The following is an 18,714-nucleotide window of genomic DNA, read 5'->3' as shown; positions in this document are numbered from 1 at the left end:
ATTTTAGTACAGATGGGGTTTCACTATGTTGCCCAGGCTGGTCTCGAACTCCTGAGCTCAGGCAATTTGCCCACCTTGGCCTCCTAAAGTGCTAGGATTACAGGCGTGAGCCACTGTGACCGGGCAATATTTTTAAAAAATGGGATACTAGACTATACAATACTCTTTGGCAACAAGGTGTGTTTTTGTAAACACACAGTCACACACACACAACAACAACTGATGTTTTGACATTTCAACAGGCATAAATCTTTATTTTATGTGGCTTCTTAGTATTCATTCTACTTATGAGACCCGAGTGGTATCCCCCCAACACCCCTTTAAAAAAAAAACTTACAATACTGCAAGGAAGAGCCTTGTAAGTATATCTTGGCATGCTTATGCAAAGACTTCTATAACAAATTCCTAGAAGTGGAATTTCTCTAGCAAAGCTATCTGAATCCTGATATTCACAAACTGCCTCTCAAAAGGCACCTACAACCAACAGTGTACAAGATACGTGCTTACCTACGCTCTACTAACAATTCTTTTCATTCAAATAAAACAAATAAATATAATCCTTTAATTTTTATCATTAATAGAAGCTAAGCATATTTTCATTTATTTATTGGTTACTCTCTTCTGATGGGAATTACTTAAGCTAGGTATGTCACACCCTGTTTTAGCCACATGTGATACAGAATTTTTACATTTTTGTAAAATTTTAGCATGTACACAGTCTATCAACTTGTGTTCAAGCTTTCTAGGTTTCATATCAAGTTTAGGCTTTTCTTTACTCTAAGACTATAAAAATATTCACTCATTTTTCTCTCTGGTACTTATGTTTTTCATTTTTTACATTTAAATCTTTAATCGCACATAGAGTTTACTGAGTATGAGTAGAACATTTGGTTTTTTTTACTCCTAATGGCTAAGATGTCGATCAATCAGAAGTCAAATTATTGCTTTTCTAACTCTGGTGATGGATTTATACAGGTACAGTCGTAGTCTTTTACTTGTGAGATTGTTTAATGTATTAGGAATATGAAATTTGGGAAGAAACTCAGAGTATTTGGGCCATAAAATACTTAATCTTACATCAAAATATTTTATAGTATTCCCTTCAGTCTTAGGGTAAGAGAGAGTTTCTTGTTATTTCAAAAACAAAATTTATTCTACTGCATTCCATTCCTTCCGGGCCTGATGGACTTTGCTTCAATACTTTTCCAGTACCTCCTTTCTTATTTACTAAATCCTCTTCTGTCTTCATACTTACATTAAAAATATATACAATATTGTATTTTCTTGACTCAACTGCCTTTTGTTTTCAATCTTTTCTTCTACTGCAATTGTATTTTAAAAAGTTCATTATCATCTGCTTCCTCTTACAAATCCCTAGTACCAAGGCCCCTTAATTCAAAGGCTCTAAAAGTAATCAGTGACTTCCTTGCTACAGTGTAAAGAAAATAGACTTTCCCTAGCTGTTCTGTACCTTTACTGTGGTATCTATTCTACTTAGTGCTTCTAATCCCACTTCAAAATCCTCTCTCCTCAACATCCATATCCTTAGGAAGTTTTCAAATGAAAATCAATCTTCTCACCATGAATTCTAATAAGTAAAACATAAAACAACAATTTTATTTCACATAATTATCTTCTTACCTTGATCAAACTGCTTTTGAATATTGTCTTGGTCAGTTTTGTTCCCGCTAACACGGTAGAGTCCTTCGGTACATAACCCTAAGAGAATAAAGAAATATACATACTTTAATAAACACATATATATCCACATGGCTGGGCACAGTGGCTCATGTTTGTAATCCCAGCACTTTGGGGGGCCAAGGTGGGAGAACTGCTTGGCCCAGGAGTTTGAGCCTAGCCTGGGCAACATAGGGAGACTCTGTCTCTACAAATAATAAACAAAAACTTAGCTGGGCATGGTGGCATGCACCTGTAGCCCCAGCTACTCGGGAGGCTGAGGCAAGGGGATCACCTGAGCCTGGGAGGTCAAGGCAAGAGAGCAAGACCCTGTCTCCCAAAAAAAACCCCAACCAACCAAACAAAAACCCATATATATCTATAACAATAAATGTGCTTAATCTTATGTACAATTTAGTTACAAATTTATAGTGGTAAAATATTTTTAAGAATAAAATATTTTTTGAGCATTTTAAAAAAGTAAGTTCTTAGTGGACTATTTTCTATTTTAAACCATTTAGGACATTCAGCTCCAGACAAAATGAATAGACTTATTTCTCCCTACTCTCCCACTAAATACAGCTAAAAACCCTGAACCTAACATGTAAAAAAACCAAACATAACTATTCTGTGAATGGTGGAGAGAAGAAGGTGAACTGGCTAATGACTTAGAACTTGAAGAACGACATGACAGTAAGTTCCCTGATTTTTGAGGGGGCAGGGAGAGGCTCATATCATGACTGGGCATTGGAGAGGCCTGCAACCCAGAAATGAGCAAAGGCAAAAACAACAAGACTACCACCACCACCCCCACCACCACCACCACCACCCCCCCCCCAAAACTAACAAAAACAAAAAAATAAAACCCAACAACAACAGCAACAAGAAGTCTGCTTTCCCTAGTGAAAGGATTAGAAGAGGTACAGCCTAGCAAAACAAAACCTTTTTGACTATAATTGCTCTCCTCAAGCCACAGAGCATGGAATCCCTCCTTACTCTTGTCAGTGGAGGCCAACTTGAAAGCCTAGACTTCTACCTCTGCCGATCAGTAACAAGGAGTTCTTTACCCTTTCTGGAGTGTCAGCAGAGGCTGAGTAGAGAGCCTAAACTTCCACCACCAATCCTAGGTAAGAGATGTCCTACCTACCCCACCATGCTATTATCAGTGAAGGCCAGTGGAAGCCAACAGGGAGTCTTAACTTCCACTTCCACCTTGCAGCCCTCCTCCCCTGCTGGTGCAACGTCAGAGGAGGCCTGCTAAAATAGATTTTAGTAATATTCCAAAGTCTCTGAACGTGATACCCAAAGTGTCTATGATACAATAATAAAACAAAAATCCCTCATATCAAAAACCAAGAAAAATGTCAACTTGAATGATAAATGACATTTAACAGACACTAACTCAATGGTGGCAGTTATGGAATTACTGAACAGGACTTTAAAGCAGTTATTATAAAATACTTCAATGTGCAATTACAAACACACTTGAAACATGAAAAAATAGGAAGTTTCAGCAAAGAAACAGAATATATAAGGAATAACTAAATGGAAATTTTAGGCCGGGAGTGGTGGCTCCCGCCTGTAATCCCAGCACTTTGGGAAGCTGAAGTGGGTGGATCACTAGAGGTCAGGAGTTTGAGACAAGCCTGGCCAACATGTTGAAACCCCACCTCTACTAAAAATACAAAAATTAGCTAGGCGTGGTGGTGGGCACCTGTAATCTCAGCCACTTAGGAGGCTACGGCAGGAGAATCACTTGAACCCAGGAGGCAGAGGTTGCAGTGAGCCGAGATCACACCACTGCACTCCAGCCTAGGTGACAGAGCGAGACTCCTTCTCAAAAATAAATAAATAAATAAAATATATAAATAAATAAATGAATAGAAATTTCAGAACGAAGAAATACAGTGACAGAAACAACTCACCAAATGGGCTCAATAGCAAGATAAAGATGACTAAAATAACAATAATAATAATAATAATAACTGAACTTGAAGATAAATCAACAAAAATTACCCAATTTTAAGCCAGGCATGGTAGCTCACACCTGTAATCTTACCTCAAAATAACTAAACCTCATTGTTCTCTAGATAACATTTATCCTGACTTTGTGAAAGTATTCTTTTACAGAATTCTTATTACTCCACATCTATCTATATGTCCCAGTTGAAACATTTCTTCCTCATTGACACATTCCCTGCTATCTCCAATTAGATGCAATTTTTTTCCCTTTGAACTCCTGTAGCACTTTATCTATAGCTCTATCACCACTCAGTAAAAGTCATAGCAGTACCTTTCCATCCCCAGGGTTCTTCACATAATGCAGTGGTTCTCAGCTGGGGGCAGCATGTATCTCAGGGAACACTTGGTAATGCCTAGAGATGTTTTTGGTTGTCAAAATTGGAGGAGGGCTATCTAACAGGCAGAGGCCAGGAATGCTGTTAAACATACTAGAATGCACAGGATAGCCTCTAACAACAAAGAATTAAATAGCCTCAAATGTCAATAATGCTGAGGTTGGGAAACCCCTTCCATAGTGATAAACATTTATTATTATTTGTTAAATGGAGATTATAAGGCCCTTAACTACCCACACTAAAATCTTGCCCTTTACTCACTATTAACAGTGATTTCAAAGAACAAAAACACAGACTAAATTATCCAGCTGTGAATTATTCAAGTTTTATGTGGCCTTAAATCACCCAAAGTATCTATCCTGGACCTCCAAGCAATAAAGGGATTAGAAACCAATCCCAACATTCCCAAACTAAATATAAAATTTTAGTAATTTAAAATAATGTTGCCTTTTGGCCAGCCACGGTAGCTCATGCCTGTAATCCCAGCACTTTGGGAGGCCGAGGCGGGCGGATCACGAGGTCAGGAGATTGAGACCATCCTGGATAACACGGTGAAACACCGTCTCTACTAAAAATACAAAAAAAATTTGCCGGGCATGCTGGCGGGCGCCTGTAGTCCCAGCTACTTGGGAGGCTGAGGCAGGAGAATTGCTTGAACCCAGGAGGCAGGGGTTGCAGTGTGCCGAGATCATGCCACTGCACTCCAGCCCGGGCGACAGAGCAAGTCTCCGTCTCAAAAAATAATAATAATAATAATGATAAAAAACAAAAAATAAAATAATATTGCCTTTTAATTGAGTACCTTTTTTCCCTTTCATTAGAAAAGGTCACTACCCCTTAAGTAACCCAGAGTATTACTGATATCTGAAGTTTTAGAATGGCCTAAGTTTTATTTGAGTTGCTAACAGATACAAAACTAGGGTTTCACTGCCTATTCCCCTACACTTTCAGGATGACATAATTATTTAAGTCATAAAATAGATTACAAAGGGTAACAGAGATGCAAGGTGTGTAAATAATCCATAAATTTGATAAATATGTCCATGGGGAGTGATGTCACCAAAAGTGGTGAAGAAGAGAATTCCAGCGACTAATGAGCTGCCAGAAGAGTCAGAATCAACATTTGCAGAACTCCGTAATGTATTAAAAAATTACAACCAGAAGTAGTCTTGGTGAAGAAAGCTTTAAATTACCTACCATTCCCTATACCCGAGATTAGTGACAATCATGAGGACAGTAGCCTGCACTGTGGGTGCAGGTTACACGACTGCCAGAGAGCAATATGAACCTTATTCTGAAAGAACTGTGGTCATGGATTTCAACCTGTCTGTTGGCTCTCTGAAGGAAAAGTATAAGGGCTTGCCTTTGTTTCACCCACAAGACTTGGAAAGTGTTTTTCCTTTGGCTCCAGATATTTAAAGAAACTAACAAATCACCACCAAGTGAATAGAACAGACTTCAGTGGCAGCAAAAGACAAAGAATACAGACTTCACAAAAAGAGTTTACAGAAGTCTCTAAACAAGCAAACAACATAACCAACACACAGCAAAAGCAAACCCTGGTGAGGGGAAAGAATTTCATTTCCAGGGTTGCCATATTATAATCTTTTAAATGTCTTTATTTTCAACAAAAAAGAGGCATACAAAGAAACAAGAAAGTAGAGTTTATTACAGGAAAAAAAGAAATTTAGAGAAACTGCCCACAATGAAGCCCAGTCATTGCATTTACTAGACAAAGACTTTAAATCAAAAGATTTTAAAAAAAAATCACAAAGAGCTAAAGGAAACCATGAACAAAGAACTAAAGGAAACCAGGAGAATGATGACTCAATGAACTGAATATCAATACATACCCAGAAATTATAAAAAGACCCTAAAAAGAAATTTTGCAATTGAAAAGTACAATAAACCAAAAGAAAACTTCACCAGAGAGGTTAACAGCAGACATGAGCAGTCAGAAGGAGTAATCAGTGAATTTTTAAAGACCGGTTGAGATTATCCAGTCTGAGGAGAAAAGAGGAATGAATGAAAAAACAAGAAAGAAGCAACTGTCACATATAAGGTATATTCAATAAGATTAACAGCCTACTTGATCTTCAGAAACCATGGAGGTTGGAAGGCAGTAGAATGATATTATTTAAAGTGCTTAAAGAAAAAAAAAAAACCCCTGCAAACCAAAAATTCTGTGTCTGGTAAAACTACGCTTCAAAAATGAAGGAGAAATTAAGATACTCTTAGATAAATGAAAGTTGAGAGAGTTTATCACTAGTATACATGTCCTACAAGATATGGCAAAGAGAGTAAGGAAGTTCTCTAAGCTGAAATGAAAGGGCACTAGACAGCAACTTGAAGCCATACAAAAGAATAAATAACCAAGGTTATGGCAGCTAGATAGCCAAGCAAATAAGCCAGCAGTACTTCATTTTTTACTCATAACTCCTTTTCGTCCTTGTATGATTTTAGAAGTATATAAAACAATAATTACAAGTCTATGTTAACGGGCATAAAATATATAAAGATGTAATTTCTGACAATAACAAGGATGGGAAATGAAGCTCTAAATGAGCAGTTTTTGTACACTTTTGAAAAAAAGGTGCTTTCAATTAAAACATGATTATTATAAATATGTTAACTGTAAACTGCAGGGTAATGACTAAGAAAATAATTTGAAATCTATTAAGACAGAGACTGGTAGAATGGATAAAAGAGAAAAACAGCATCCAACTATACACAGTCTACAAGACAATCACTACAGTACCAAAGACACAATACGTTGAACGTAAAAGGATAGAAAAGTATATTCCATATAAATAGTAATTAATAAGATAGTCGGAGTAGCTATCCTAGTATCAGAAAAAATAGACTTTAAGACAAAAACTGTTACAAGAGCATAGAAGGACATTATACATCAATAACAGGGAGAATCCATCAGTAAGATATAATTATAAACATATATGCACCTAACAAGAGTCCAAAATACATGAGGCAAAAACTGACAGAATTGAAGGGAGGAATAAACATTTCAACTATAAAAGTTGGAGACGATAATAGTCCACTGCAATAATGAACAGAACTAGACAGAAGATTACCAAGGAAAACAGAGACTTTACTGGCCGGGCGCGGTGGCTCAAGCCTGTAATCCCAGCACTTTGGGAGGCCGAGACGGGCGGATCACTAGGTCAGGAGATCGAGACCATCCTGGCTAACATGGTGAAACCCTGTCTCTACTAAAAATACAAAAAACTAGCCGGGCGAGGTGGCGGGCGCCTGTAGTCCCAGCTGCTCGGGAGGCTGAGGCAGGAGAATGGCGTAAACCCGGGAGGCGGAGCTTGCAGTGAGCTGAGATCCGGCCACTGCACTCCAGGCTGGGCGACAGAGCCAGACTCCGTCTCAAAAAAAAAAAAAAAAAAAGGAAAACAGAGACTTTGAACACTGTAAACCGACTAGACCAAACAGACATACAGAACACTCCATCTAACAACAGCACAATATACATTCTCTTTAAATGCACATGTAACATTCTGGAGGAAACACTGTATGTTAGGACACAAAACAAGTTTAAATACATTTTAAAGGCCTGAAATAATACAGAATATGTTCTCTGATCACAAGGGAATGAAAACAGAAATAAGTAACAAAAGGAAAATTAATAAATATGTGAAAATTAAACAACTTTTTTTTTTTTTTTTTGAGAAGGAGTCTCGCACTGTCGCCCAAGCTGGAGTGCAGTGGCGTGATCTTGGCTCACTGCAAGCTCCGTCTCCTGGGTTCATGCCATTCTCCTTCCTCAGCCTCCCCAGTAGCTAGGACTACAGGTGCCCGCCACCACGCTCGGCTAATTTTTTTTTTTTTTTTTGTATTTTTAGTAGAGACGGGGTTTCACTGTCTTAGCCAGGATGGTCTTGATCTCCTGACTTCGTGATCTGCCCGCCTTGGCGTCCCAAAGTGCTGGAATTACAGGCATGAGCCACCGTGCCCGGCCAAACAACACATTCTTTAACAGCTAATGGAACAAAGAAGAAATTACAATTAGAAAATACTTTGACATGAACAAAAAGAACAATATACCAAAACCTATGGGATGCAGCCAAAAGATTTTCAGAGGGAAACCTGCATCTGTAAAAGCCTTCATTAAAAAAGATTTCAACTTTAAGGAACTAGAAAAAGAAGACAAAGCTAAACCTAAAGCTACCAGAATGAAAGAAATAATAAAAATTAATATGCAGATAAAATAGAAAGTAGAAAAACAATAGGGAGAATCAAACAAAACCAAAAGTTGGTTCTCTGAAAAGACTGATTAAATTGACAAACCTTTAGCTAGATTTACCAAGGGAAAAAAAAAAAAGGAGACTCCAATTACTAAAATCAGAATGAAAGTAGACACATTACTACTGAAATATAAAGAAAAAAAGGGTTACAAGAGAATACTATGAACAATTGTATGCCATCAAATTAGGTAAGTTAAATGAAATAAACAACTTTTTAGAAATATAGCAACTACCAAAACTGATTCAAGAAATGGACAATCTCAACAGATCTATAACAAATAATGAGATTGATCTAGTAATCAAAAGCTCACAAAAACAAAAAAGCCCAATACAAGATGTTTTCACTGAAGAATTATGCCAAACCCTTAAAAAAGTATTAACAATAATTGATCTCAAACTCTTCTAAAAAACAGAAAAGAAACACTTCCTATGAAGCTGTGATTACCCTAATGCCCCATAGCCAGATTAAAAACACAAAGTGAAAACTACAGGCCAATATCCCCTACATATACAGATTTTTAAAATCTTCAACAAAATACTACCAAACCAAATCAAGCAGAGTATTAAGAAGATTATACATCATGACCAAGTAGGATTTATCCAAAGAAAGCAAGGGTAGTTTGAAATACGGAAAACAATTAGTCTGATGGGCCACATTAATAGAATACATTGGCAGGGGGTGGGGGGAACCATATGATCATCTCAACTGATGTAGAAAAAGCATTTGACAAAATTCATCACCCTTTCATGATAAAGTCACTTAAACTAGGAACAGAAAGTATCTTCTTCAACATGATCAAGGACATTTATGAAAAATCCACAGCTAATATACTTATTAGCCGTGATGAAATATGGTAAAAGAATCAGTTTTCCCCTAAGATCAAGAACAAAATGAGTATGTCTGTTTTTGCCACTTCCATTTAACATTACACTGGAGTTGTAGGCAAGGAAAAATAAATAATATCCAAGTTGGAAAAAAATGAAGTAAAATTATCCCTATTTACAGATTACATGACTTACATGCAGAAAATCCTGAAGAATCAGCAAAAAATACCAGTAGAGTTGGCTAGCCGCAGGGCTCACGCCTGTAATCCCAGCACTTTGGGAGGCTGAGGCGGGCAGATCACTTGAGCTCAGAAGTCCGAGACCAGTCTAGCCAACATGGTGAAACCCCATCTCTACTAGAAATACAAAAAGTAGCCAGGCGCAGTGGCATCCACCTGTAATCCCAGCTACTCAGGAAGCTGAGGCAGGAGAATTGCTTGAACCCAGGAGGTGGAGGTTGCAGTCAGCAGATACTGTACTACTGCACTCCAGCCTGGGCAACAGAATGAGACTCTGCCTCAAAAAACAAAACAAAAAAAACACAAACAAACAAAAACTAGTAGAGTTAATACAAAATTCAGCAAAGTTGCAGGTTATAAGATCAACACATAAAAGTTAGCTGTATTTTTATACTCTAGCAATGAGCAATCCGAAGATGAAATCAAGAAAACAATTCCATTTACAACAGCATCCAAAAGAATAAAATACCTAGGAATAAATTTGACCAAGAAGGTACAACACTTGTACAATGAAAATGATAAAATAGTGTTGACAGAAACTAAAGATCTAAATAAAAGATATCCTGTGTTTGTGGATTGGAAGGTGAAATATTTGTTTGCTTTTTTTGAGATAAAGTCTCGCTCTTGTCCCTAAAGCTGGAGTGCAATGGCATGATCTTGGCTCACCTCCACTTCCTGGGTTTAAGGGATTCTCCTATCTCAGCCTCTCGAGTAGCTGGGATTACAGGCACCTGCCATCACTTCTGGCTAGTTTTTGTATTTTTAGTAGAGACAGGGTTTCACCATGTTGGCCAGGCTGGTCTTGAACTCCTGACTTCAGGTGATCCACCCACCTCGACCTCCCGAAGTGCTGGGATTACAGGCGTGAGTCACCACGCCCAGCCCGGAAGGCTAAATATTTTTAAAATGGCAACTTCTACCCAAATTGATCTATAGATTCAATGTAATTTTTATCAAAATCCAATTGGCCATTTTTGCAGAAATGGAAAGGAAAATTCTCAAATTCACATTCAATTGCAGGAAACTCTGTAGCTAAAGGAATCTCGAAAGAGGAGAAAGAACCAAAGAACTCTATGCTTTCTGATTTCAAAACTTACTACAAAATTACAGTAACCAAAACAGTGTAGTACTAGCAAAAGTACAATATACAGATCAATGGAATAGAATTGAGAGTCCAGAAATAAGTCCATATATCTATGGCCAACTGATTTTCAACAAAGATGTAAAGACCATTTAATGAGAAAAGGATACTCTGCAATAAATAGTGCAGAGACAGGTGAATATCCACATGCCTAAGAACGAATTTAGATCTCTACGTCATACTATATACAAAAATATATTAAAGACCTAAATGTACGAGCAAACCCTATAAAACCTAGGGATAAAGGATAAAGTGATAAATCTTCATGGCCTTTATTTTGCCAATAAATTCTTATTTATGATGCCAACAGCACGAGTAACAATATACATCCAATTTATTTAAAAATAAATTGGATTTCATTAACATTTAAAACTTTTATACATTAAAAGATATTATCAAGAAAGACAACCTACAGAATGGGAGAAAATATTTGCAAATCACTTACCTGATAAACGTCCAGTACTAGGAAATACAAACAACTTAACAAAAGATAACCCAATTTAAAAAGGGCAAAAGACTTAAAAAAAGAGTTCTTCAAAGAAGGTATACAAATGGCCAAGAAGCACATGAAAACATGCTCCACATCATTAGTCAACAGCAAATGGAAATCAAAATCACAATGAGGTATTACTTCATATTTACTAAGGATGGCCATAATTTAAAAATGGAAAACAGCAAGTGTTGGTGAGGATGTGGAGAAACTGAAACACTTGTACATTGCTGACAAGAATGTAAAATAGTGCAGCTACTGTAGAAAACAACATGGTGGTGATTCTCTACTAAGTTAAACATAGAATTACTGTGTGATCCAGCAATTCCACTCCTAGGCATATACTCTCAAGAACTCAAAACAGGTACTAAAACAAATATACACAAACGTTCACAGCAGCACTATTCACAATAGCCAAAAGAATGAAAACAATCCAAATATTTGTCAATGAATAAACGGATAAATGTGGTACAGCTATATAATGGAATTTATAAATCATAAAAAGAAATAATGTACTGATACATGCTATAATGAGGATAAGTCTAAATAATATGCTAAATGAAAGAGCCATACACAAAAGGTCACATTTTGTGATTTCAGAACATGAAATTCCCAGAATGAGCAACTTATAGAGAAAACAGATTGGTTGCAAGGGCTGTGAGAGGAATGAATTGAGGAATGACTGTTTAATGGGTACAGGATCTCCTTTTGGAGCAATTAAAATATTTTGCAACCAGAGGTGATGGCTGCACAACATTGTGAGTATACTAAATCCCTCTGAATTATATACTTTAAAATGATTAACCTTATGTTACATAAATTTTACCTCAAAATAATTCTAAAAGCCCATGCTGGGAAGAAAAAAACAAAACAAGAACTAATAGTAGATAAGCTTATTGAACCTAGCTCCCACTGAATTAAAAGTACATTCTTATGTTTGATATAAGTACAAAGACTACAGGAGATCCATCAGTAAATGGTAAAAATCATACTTCAAGAAAACTGCACAATGCAATATGCATTTTAACACAGTAAAACATATCCTACACTCATCAGTTATCAAAAATTAAATAATTATTTGGTAATGTAAAATTAAAAATTAACTAGGCACTATGTTCACTATACTGTACTCATCAGATTCTCTCTTCTGGAAATTTGGAATTAGAATTCAAAGATATCTGGTTAGGCTTAGCATGTGGTTAAAACTTAGACCTAAAAATTGGCCGGGAGTGGTGGCTTGCACATGTAATCCCAGCACTTTGGGAGGCCAAGGTGGGTGGATCATCTGAGGTCAGGAGTTTGAGACCAGCCTGGCCAACATGGGGAAATCCTGTCTTTACTTCAAAAATTAGCTGTGTGTGGTGGCATGTGCCTGTAATCCCAGCTACTCGGGAGGCTGAGGCAGGAGAACTGCTTGAATCTGGGAGGCAGAGGTTGTAGTGAGGTGAGATCACGCCACTGTGCTCCAGCCTGGGCAACAGAAAGAGACTCTGCCTCAAACAAAGAACAACTTAGACCTAAAAATCTAGGATCTGTGAACAGACCAGGTGAGTCTAGACAAAGAAAAGACAGAGAAGTGAAAAGAGAACACTGCATGATTCTGGCCCAATAGACGAGTTGCTTTCAGCTTCTCTAAGATACCTTCAATCCAGTTAAATGTAATTTTTGCATTAGTGTTTTGCTGACTAGCAACTAAAATAATTTAAACCAAAAAAGCCTCAATTCCTGAGCAATGAAAGTTTGGTCTTTTTTCTTTCTAGGCACTCAATACTTTTTAGCAGGAAAAATATTTGGGAGTGATGAGACAACTGGATTGGAAGGAACAAAATAAATGCTATAATATACTGAGTCTTCCCTGTAAAACAGATGTTAAGACAAATATTGCTAGGAATGGACAAGGATGGGCAATTAATGGTATGTGGGCACAATGGGTGAAAAAGACAGATTAGTGAGATACCTGAGGCCTGGACAATTGAGAGAATTAAATATAAGAATGAAATATAAGAACACTCTGGAATGTGAGAGATAAAGATCTGGGAGTCATTCTTGTAAATGTGATGGCTCAGACCCAATAGCAAAGTAAATCAGATACGCATAAATGACATCGACAGTAAATGGAATGGCTATAAATTACTCAAACTAAAGATGTACTCAAGAGAAGCAAAAGATAAACACATGAAGACATACTATGATGAGACATTGTGATATTTTGATTTCAAACAAGATTTAATGTTTCTTAAGTGCCCACTCTGTGCTGTATTTACAGTACATGTGTGATATAATATATTGTTACATAAAATATACAAATACATAAAATATATTGTCCCTGATATTGTATAGTTCAATAGGCCAGCTATTTTGAGTTTTACAACAACAGCTGAAATAAATGTGTTCATGCTGTTTTTAATGATGCATTACTAATGGGGCTTCACTTAAGCTAAGTGAAGTGAGATTTTTCACATGCTAAAAAGCTGATAGGGATGAAGTAACATCAATAGAGCAAGAGTTTTTTGCGGTGATATTTGACATTTCAGGCACAATGCCATTACAGGAATAAGATGAAAGGCAGTATTTTCTTTTCTCAATTTATCAAAAACAAGTTCCTTAAAATTCCATGTGGGGAGGGGATATATATATATTATTACGAGTTTAGTTTACTGAACTGAAAAGTGTCACTACTTTCAAGTCAAATAAATTTAAGAATATTCTGCAAAAAAAAAAAAGACTTTGAATTTTCAAAAAATATAAGTGACATGAAAACATACACACAAGATTACAAAACTATTCTAAATTAAAGAAGACCAAAAAAGTATGACAAGAAAAGTAATACATAATCATTGCTTGGATCTTGGATTGATACAACAAAAAAGCTCTAAGAGGACACTGTTGAGACAATTGGGATAATTTGAATACAGATATTATATGAGAAAATAGAATTGTATCAATATTAAATTTCCTAAACATGGTATTTATTTTGCAGTTATGTGAAAAGAATGCCCTTATTAGTGGGGAAATCTATGCTAAATGACTTTGAGGTGAAGTGTCATGCCATTTTTAACTGAATTTCACATTGTTCGGCACCTCCCACCAAACTCCCAAAAAGTTGGAGAAGAACTGTGGTAAAAAGTTTACTTGGTGAAGCTAGGTAAGGGTAAACAAATGCTCAATAATATTATTATTGTAACATTTCTAAGGATCCCAAAATTTTGAAAAATGTGAGAAAATAAAGAAAAACAGGTTGGGCGTGGAGGCTCATGCCTGTAATCCCAGCACTTCGGGAGGCTGAGCCAGGCGGATCACAAGGCCAGGAGTTCGAGACCAGCCTGGCCAATATGGTGAAATCCCATCTCTACGAAAAATACAAAAATTAGCAGGGTATGGTGGTGCGTGCCTGTAGTCTCAGCTTACTCAGGAAGCTGAGGCAGGAGAATCGCTTGAACCCAGGAGGCAGATGTTGCAGGGAGCCGAGATTACACCACTGCACTCCAGACTGGGTGACAAAGCAAGACTCCATCTCAAAAAATAAAAAATAAATCCCGGGCTGGGCGTGGTAGCTCACACCTGTAATCCCAGTACTTTGGGAGGCCGAGGTGGAAGGATGACTTGAGGTCAGGAGTTCGAGATCAGCCTGGCAACATGATGAAACCCGTTCTCTACTAAAAAAAAAATCCAAAAATTAGCCAGGTGTGATAGCGGGCACCTGTAATCCCAGCTATTCAGGAGGCTGAGGCACAAGAATCACTTGAACCTCAGGAAGAATCACTCTACCTGAGGTAGAGGCTGCAGTGAGCCGAGATCACGCCACTACACTCCAGCCTAGGGTACAGAGCAAGGCTCCGTCTCAAAAAAAAAAAAAAAAAAAAAAAAACAAAACCCTTATGAAAGCAAGGGATTCAACAAACAAATTTACTAGGTAAATTGGAAATATAAGATGATTAAGCTGCTTAAGATATGTGGATATATATATATATATGTGTGTGTGTGTGTATATATATATATATATATATATTTCAGAGGTAGAGTCTCCATCTCACTTTGTTACCCAGGCTGGAATGCAGTACTGTGATCATGGCTCACTGCAACCTCGAATTCCTGGGATAAGGCAATCCTTTCGCCTTGGCTTTCCAAAAGTACTGGTATTACAGGTGTGAGCCGCTGTGCCTGGAAGTGTGGTCATACAGTCCAAGTGAACTGCATGGTTTGTTTTTCTATAGCCATGATCCCCTGTTCTGTTTCAAACACAGAGTAACCAGAGGGTTTAACCAAAGTTGAGGTTTTGCCAAGTGAATAAAATGGTGGAAGTTTTGAGGAAGTATGCAAGGGAGTAGACACAAAAACTGATTGAAAAATATCCAGACAAGATAGGGCAGGAGAAACATGGGATTGATATTTAGGAAAAAGTGCTGTAGTGATTAAAAAAAAAAAAAAAAAAAAAGGGCAGGGGGTAGTTCTTGAAAGCATCAAGTGGGAAAGTTGAAGTTTAAACAAAGAGGTTTTACTTAAGGAAGTTGTATTTCATTAGCAATAACACAAAGATTCATTCATACATTTTCATCCCATATTGGTGTGGTGAAACTACACACAAGTTTTAGACCAATATACAAAGAATGCTATTAATGTTTATCCTTCTAATCCACTTTTACCAAAAATATAACCGCTATGCTTTAAAGACAGTCTCTGTTTCTTTATAATTCATCTGTAACAGTGGGGCGTTCCAGATTAACTGCAACCACATGCAAATAAAAATTCTGGCAAACAGAGTAATACCTCACCTATCTGGAATTTGGTCACCTGATCACCTACTTTATCATAACTGAAAAAAAATGGGAACAGAAAGGACTACAAATAGCCAATAAGATGTCACAAAGCCTTTCCACTAAAATATATTATTTCACTTGTAAGAGAAACACCTTAGGTTTTTCCACAGATTCTATTTAACCTAACCAAAAGCACAATTTAACTCTGCCATATGTTTTCCTGACTCACAGCAGATTAGAAGTTGCAAACTGGAAAAGCAAAAATGAGATACACAGTAGCAGGAGGTATACTGACAATAAAGCAGGAGGCTGAAAAACTAAAAATGCAGAAAAAAATTTAGAAAGCCTAAGTATCTAACACAGGAATGCCTCAATAGATTCTGAAGACAGCACACTTTTAAAACCAGGGAACACAGTCATTAAATATACCATTCTAAAAGTAGAAATACTTCCTAACTCCTATGAGGTCAGTAGCATCCTGACATTAAATCTAGACAAAAACAACACAAGGAAACAAAACAGACCAGTACCTTTTATGAATATAGATACAAAAGTCTTCAACAAAATACTAGCAAATAGAATCTAACAGCATGTTAAAGGGATTATATACCATAACCCCAAAAGCATTTATTCCAGGAATGCAAGGGGGTTTAATATAAGAAAAAGCAATCCATGTAATACATCAATAAATGAAAGAAAAGAAAAATAACATGATTATCTCAACTGACACAGAAAAATAATTCAATAAAATCCAATGCCCTTTCATAATAATAATCACTGTCATCACTCAACAAACTAGGAATGAAAGGTATTATGAGTTGAATTTTGCCTCCTAAAAAGATATGTTGAAGTCTTAACCCCTAATACCTTAGAAGGTGATCTTACTTGGAATAGGATCATTGCAGATGTAGTTAGTTAAGGTAAGATGTGGTCATACTGGAGTAGGGTGGGGTCCTTAACCCAATAGGACTGATGTCCTTATGAAAAGAAGAGAAAACACACACACACACACACACACCCCTGCACGCGCACACACATGGAGAATGCCAAAGGCAGAGATTGTAGTAATACAGCTGCAAACCATGGAACACTAAGGATTGACAGCCACCACCGGAAACAAGAAAGAAGCAAGGAAGATTTACCTAGAGTCTCAGAGGGAGTATGGCTTGCTTTCAGACTTCCAGCTTTCAGAACTGTGAGACAATAAATACCTGTTCTTTAAAGCTATCCACCTTGCAGGACTTCACTATGGCAGCCACAAGAAAATAAGACAGAAAGGAACTTCCTCAACATGACAAAGAACATTAAAACCCACAGCTGATATCATACTCCATGATGAAAGAATAAAAGCTTCCCCTGAGATAAGGAACAAGACAAGGGTGTGCTCCTTTCACAACTGCTATTCGACACTGCACTGGAAGTTCAAGCCACAGCAATTAGGCAAGACAGAGAAACAGAAAGCATTGAGATTGGAAAGTAAAGGTATCCCTATTCACAGAAGACAAACATATATAAAATCCCCAAATACACACAAAAAATAAAGCTAATAATTCGGCAAAATTTCAGGATACAAGATCAACACACAAAAATCAGTTCTACACACCACCATAAACATCCTGAAAATTAAACTAAGTAAATTCCATTTACAATAACATTCCAATAAAATACATAGGAATAAATTCAACCAGGGCAAGACTTGAACACTGAAAACTACAAAACAGTACTGAAAGAAATTAAAGACTTAAATAAAAAAGACATCAAGCATTCATGGATTCAAAGACTTAATATTGCAAAAATCACAATACTGCCAAAGAAACCTACTTGGTGATTAAATGGAATCCTTTTCAAAATGGATAAGACAGCTAGAATTAAAACATACACAGAACACATACAAGTGTTGGCAAAAACATGGAGAAATTTGAACCCTTGCACATTGCTGGTGGGAAGTAAAATGGTGTATCCACTGTGGAAACAATCTGACAGTCCCTCAAAAAGTTAAACACAGAATTACCATATGATCCAGTATTCTACCCCTAGGTACCCCAAATAATTGAAAACAGGTACTTGAACGAATCGTTGTATACATGAATGTTCACAGCAGACTGTTCACAACAGCCAAAAGGTGGAAATAACCCAAATGTCCACCAAACAACGACTGAATAAGCAAAATGTGTGTTTGTGCATGTATGTATATACACATAATGATACATGTTACAACACAGATGAACCTCAAAACAATAATGCTAAGAAGCAGAACAAAAGGTCATACATTGTGTGATTCTACTGATATGAAATATCCAGAATCAGTAAATTCAGAGAGACACAAAGCAGACTGGTTACTGCCAGGGACTGCAGTAGCGGGAAAATAAGAAGTAACTGCTTAACATGTACAGGATTTTCTTCGGGGTAAATGAAAATGTTCTGGAACTAGATGAGGTGGTGGTTATCCAACATTGTGAATATACTACCTGCCACTGAACTGTACACTTCAAAATGGTTAGTTTTATGTTATTTATGAACTGCACCTCAGAAAAAGCAATGTAAAAAAATCATTCTCACTCAAATGTTGATAATCATGCTTCTTTCTTACTATAATTTTTCTTCTCCCTAGTGTTTTAGGGCTCCACTCTTGTATAGCCTGTTTGCACTGTGAACATTTCTTCCCACCCCAGATGTCTAACCTGAATTATGTCAACATATAGCTTTCATTAATATCTAGACACTGACAATTACTAAAATCATATCTAAAGACAAAACCACTTTCTAGAGATCCATAATCATATATACAACTGAGTCTCAGGCTTTTATATGTCCCACAGGCACCTTGGAAGATTTAACATGTCCAAACATGAATCCATTATGAAACTGCCATTTCTTATTATAACTTCTATTTTCATTAATGGAATGCCATCTACAGTTACCCTAATAGAGCAATCTGAGAGGCACTTCTGAGCCCTCTT

At 36.9% G+C, this 18,714-nt stretch overlaps 1 protein-coding gene across 4 annotated transcripts in view; it reads right to left on the bottom strand.

Moving 5' to 3' along the window:
• The window catches only part of ARHGAP5 (Rho GTPase activating protein 5), a 73,703-nt gene that overhangs the window by 9,737 nt on the left and 45,252 nt on the right, over window positions 1-18,714 (bottom strand). For all 4 annotated transcript variants that reach the window (XM_073010906.1, XM_073010905.1, XM_073010904.1 and 1 more), the window contains one exon: window positions 1,642-1,719. In XM_073010906.1, the coding sequence (XP_072867007.1) occupies window positions 1,642-1,719 (78 nt within the window). The remainder of the gene's footprint in view (window positions 1-1,641; window positions 1,720-18,714) is intronic.

The sequence above is a fragment of the Chlorocebus sabaeus genome, chromosome 24, assembly GCF_047675955.1.
Source record: "Chlorocebus sabaeus isolate Y175 chromosome 24, mChlSab1.0.hap1, whole genome shotgun sequence".
In the NCBI taxonomy this organism is placed as follows: domain Eukaryota; kingdom Metazoa; phylum Chordata; class Mammalia; order Primates; family Cercopithecidae; genus Chlorocebus; species Chlorocebus sabaeus.
This window is presented reverse-complemented; position numbering and strand designations above follow the sequence as displayed.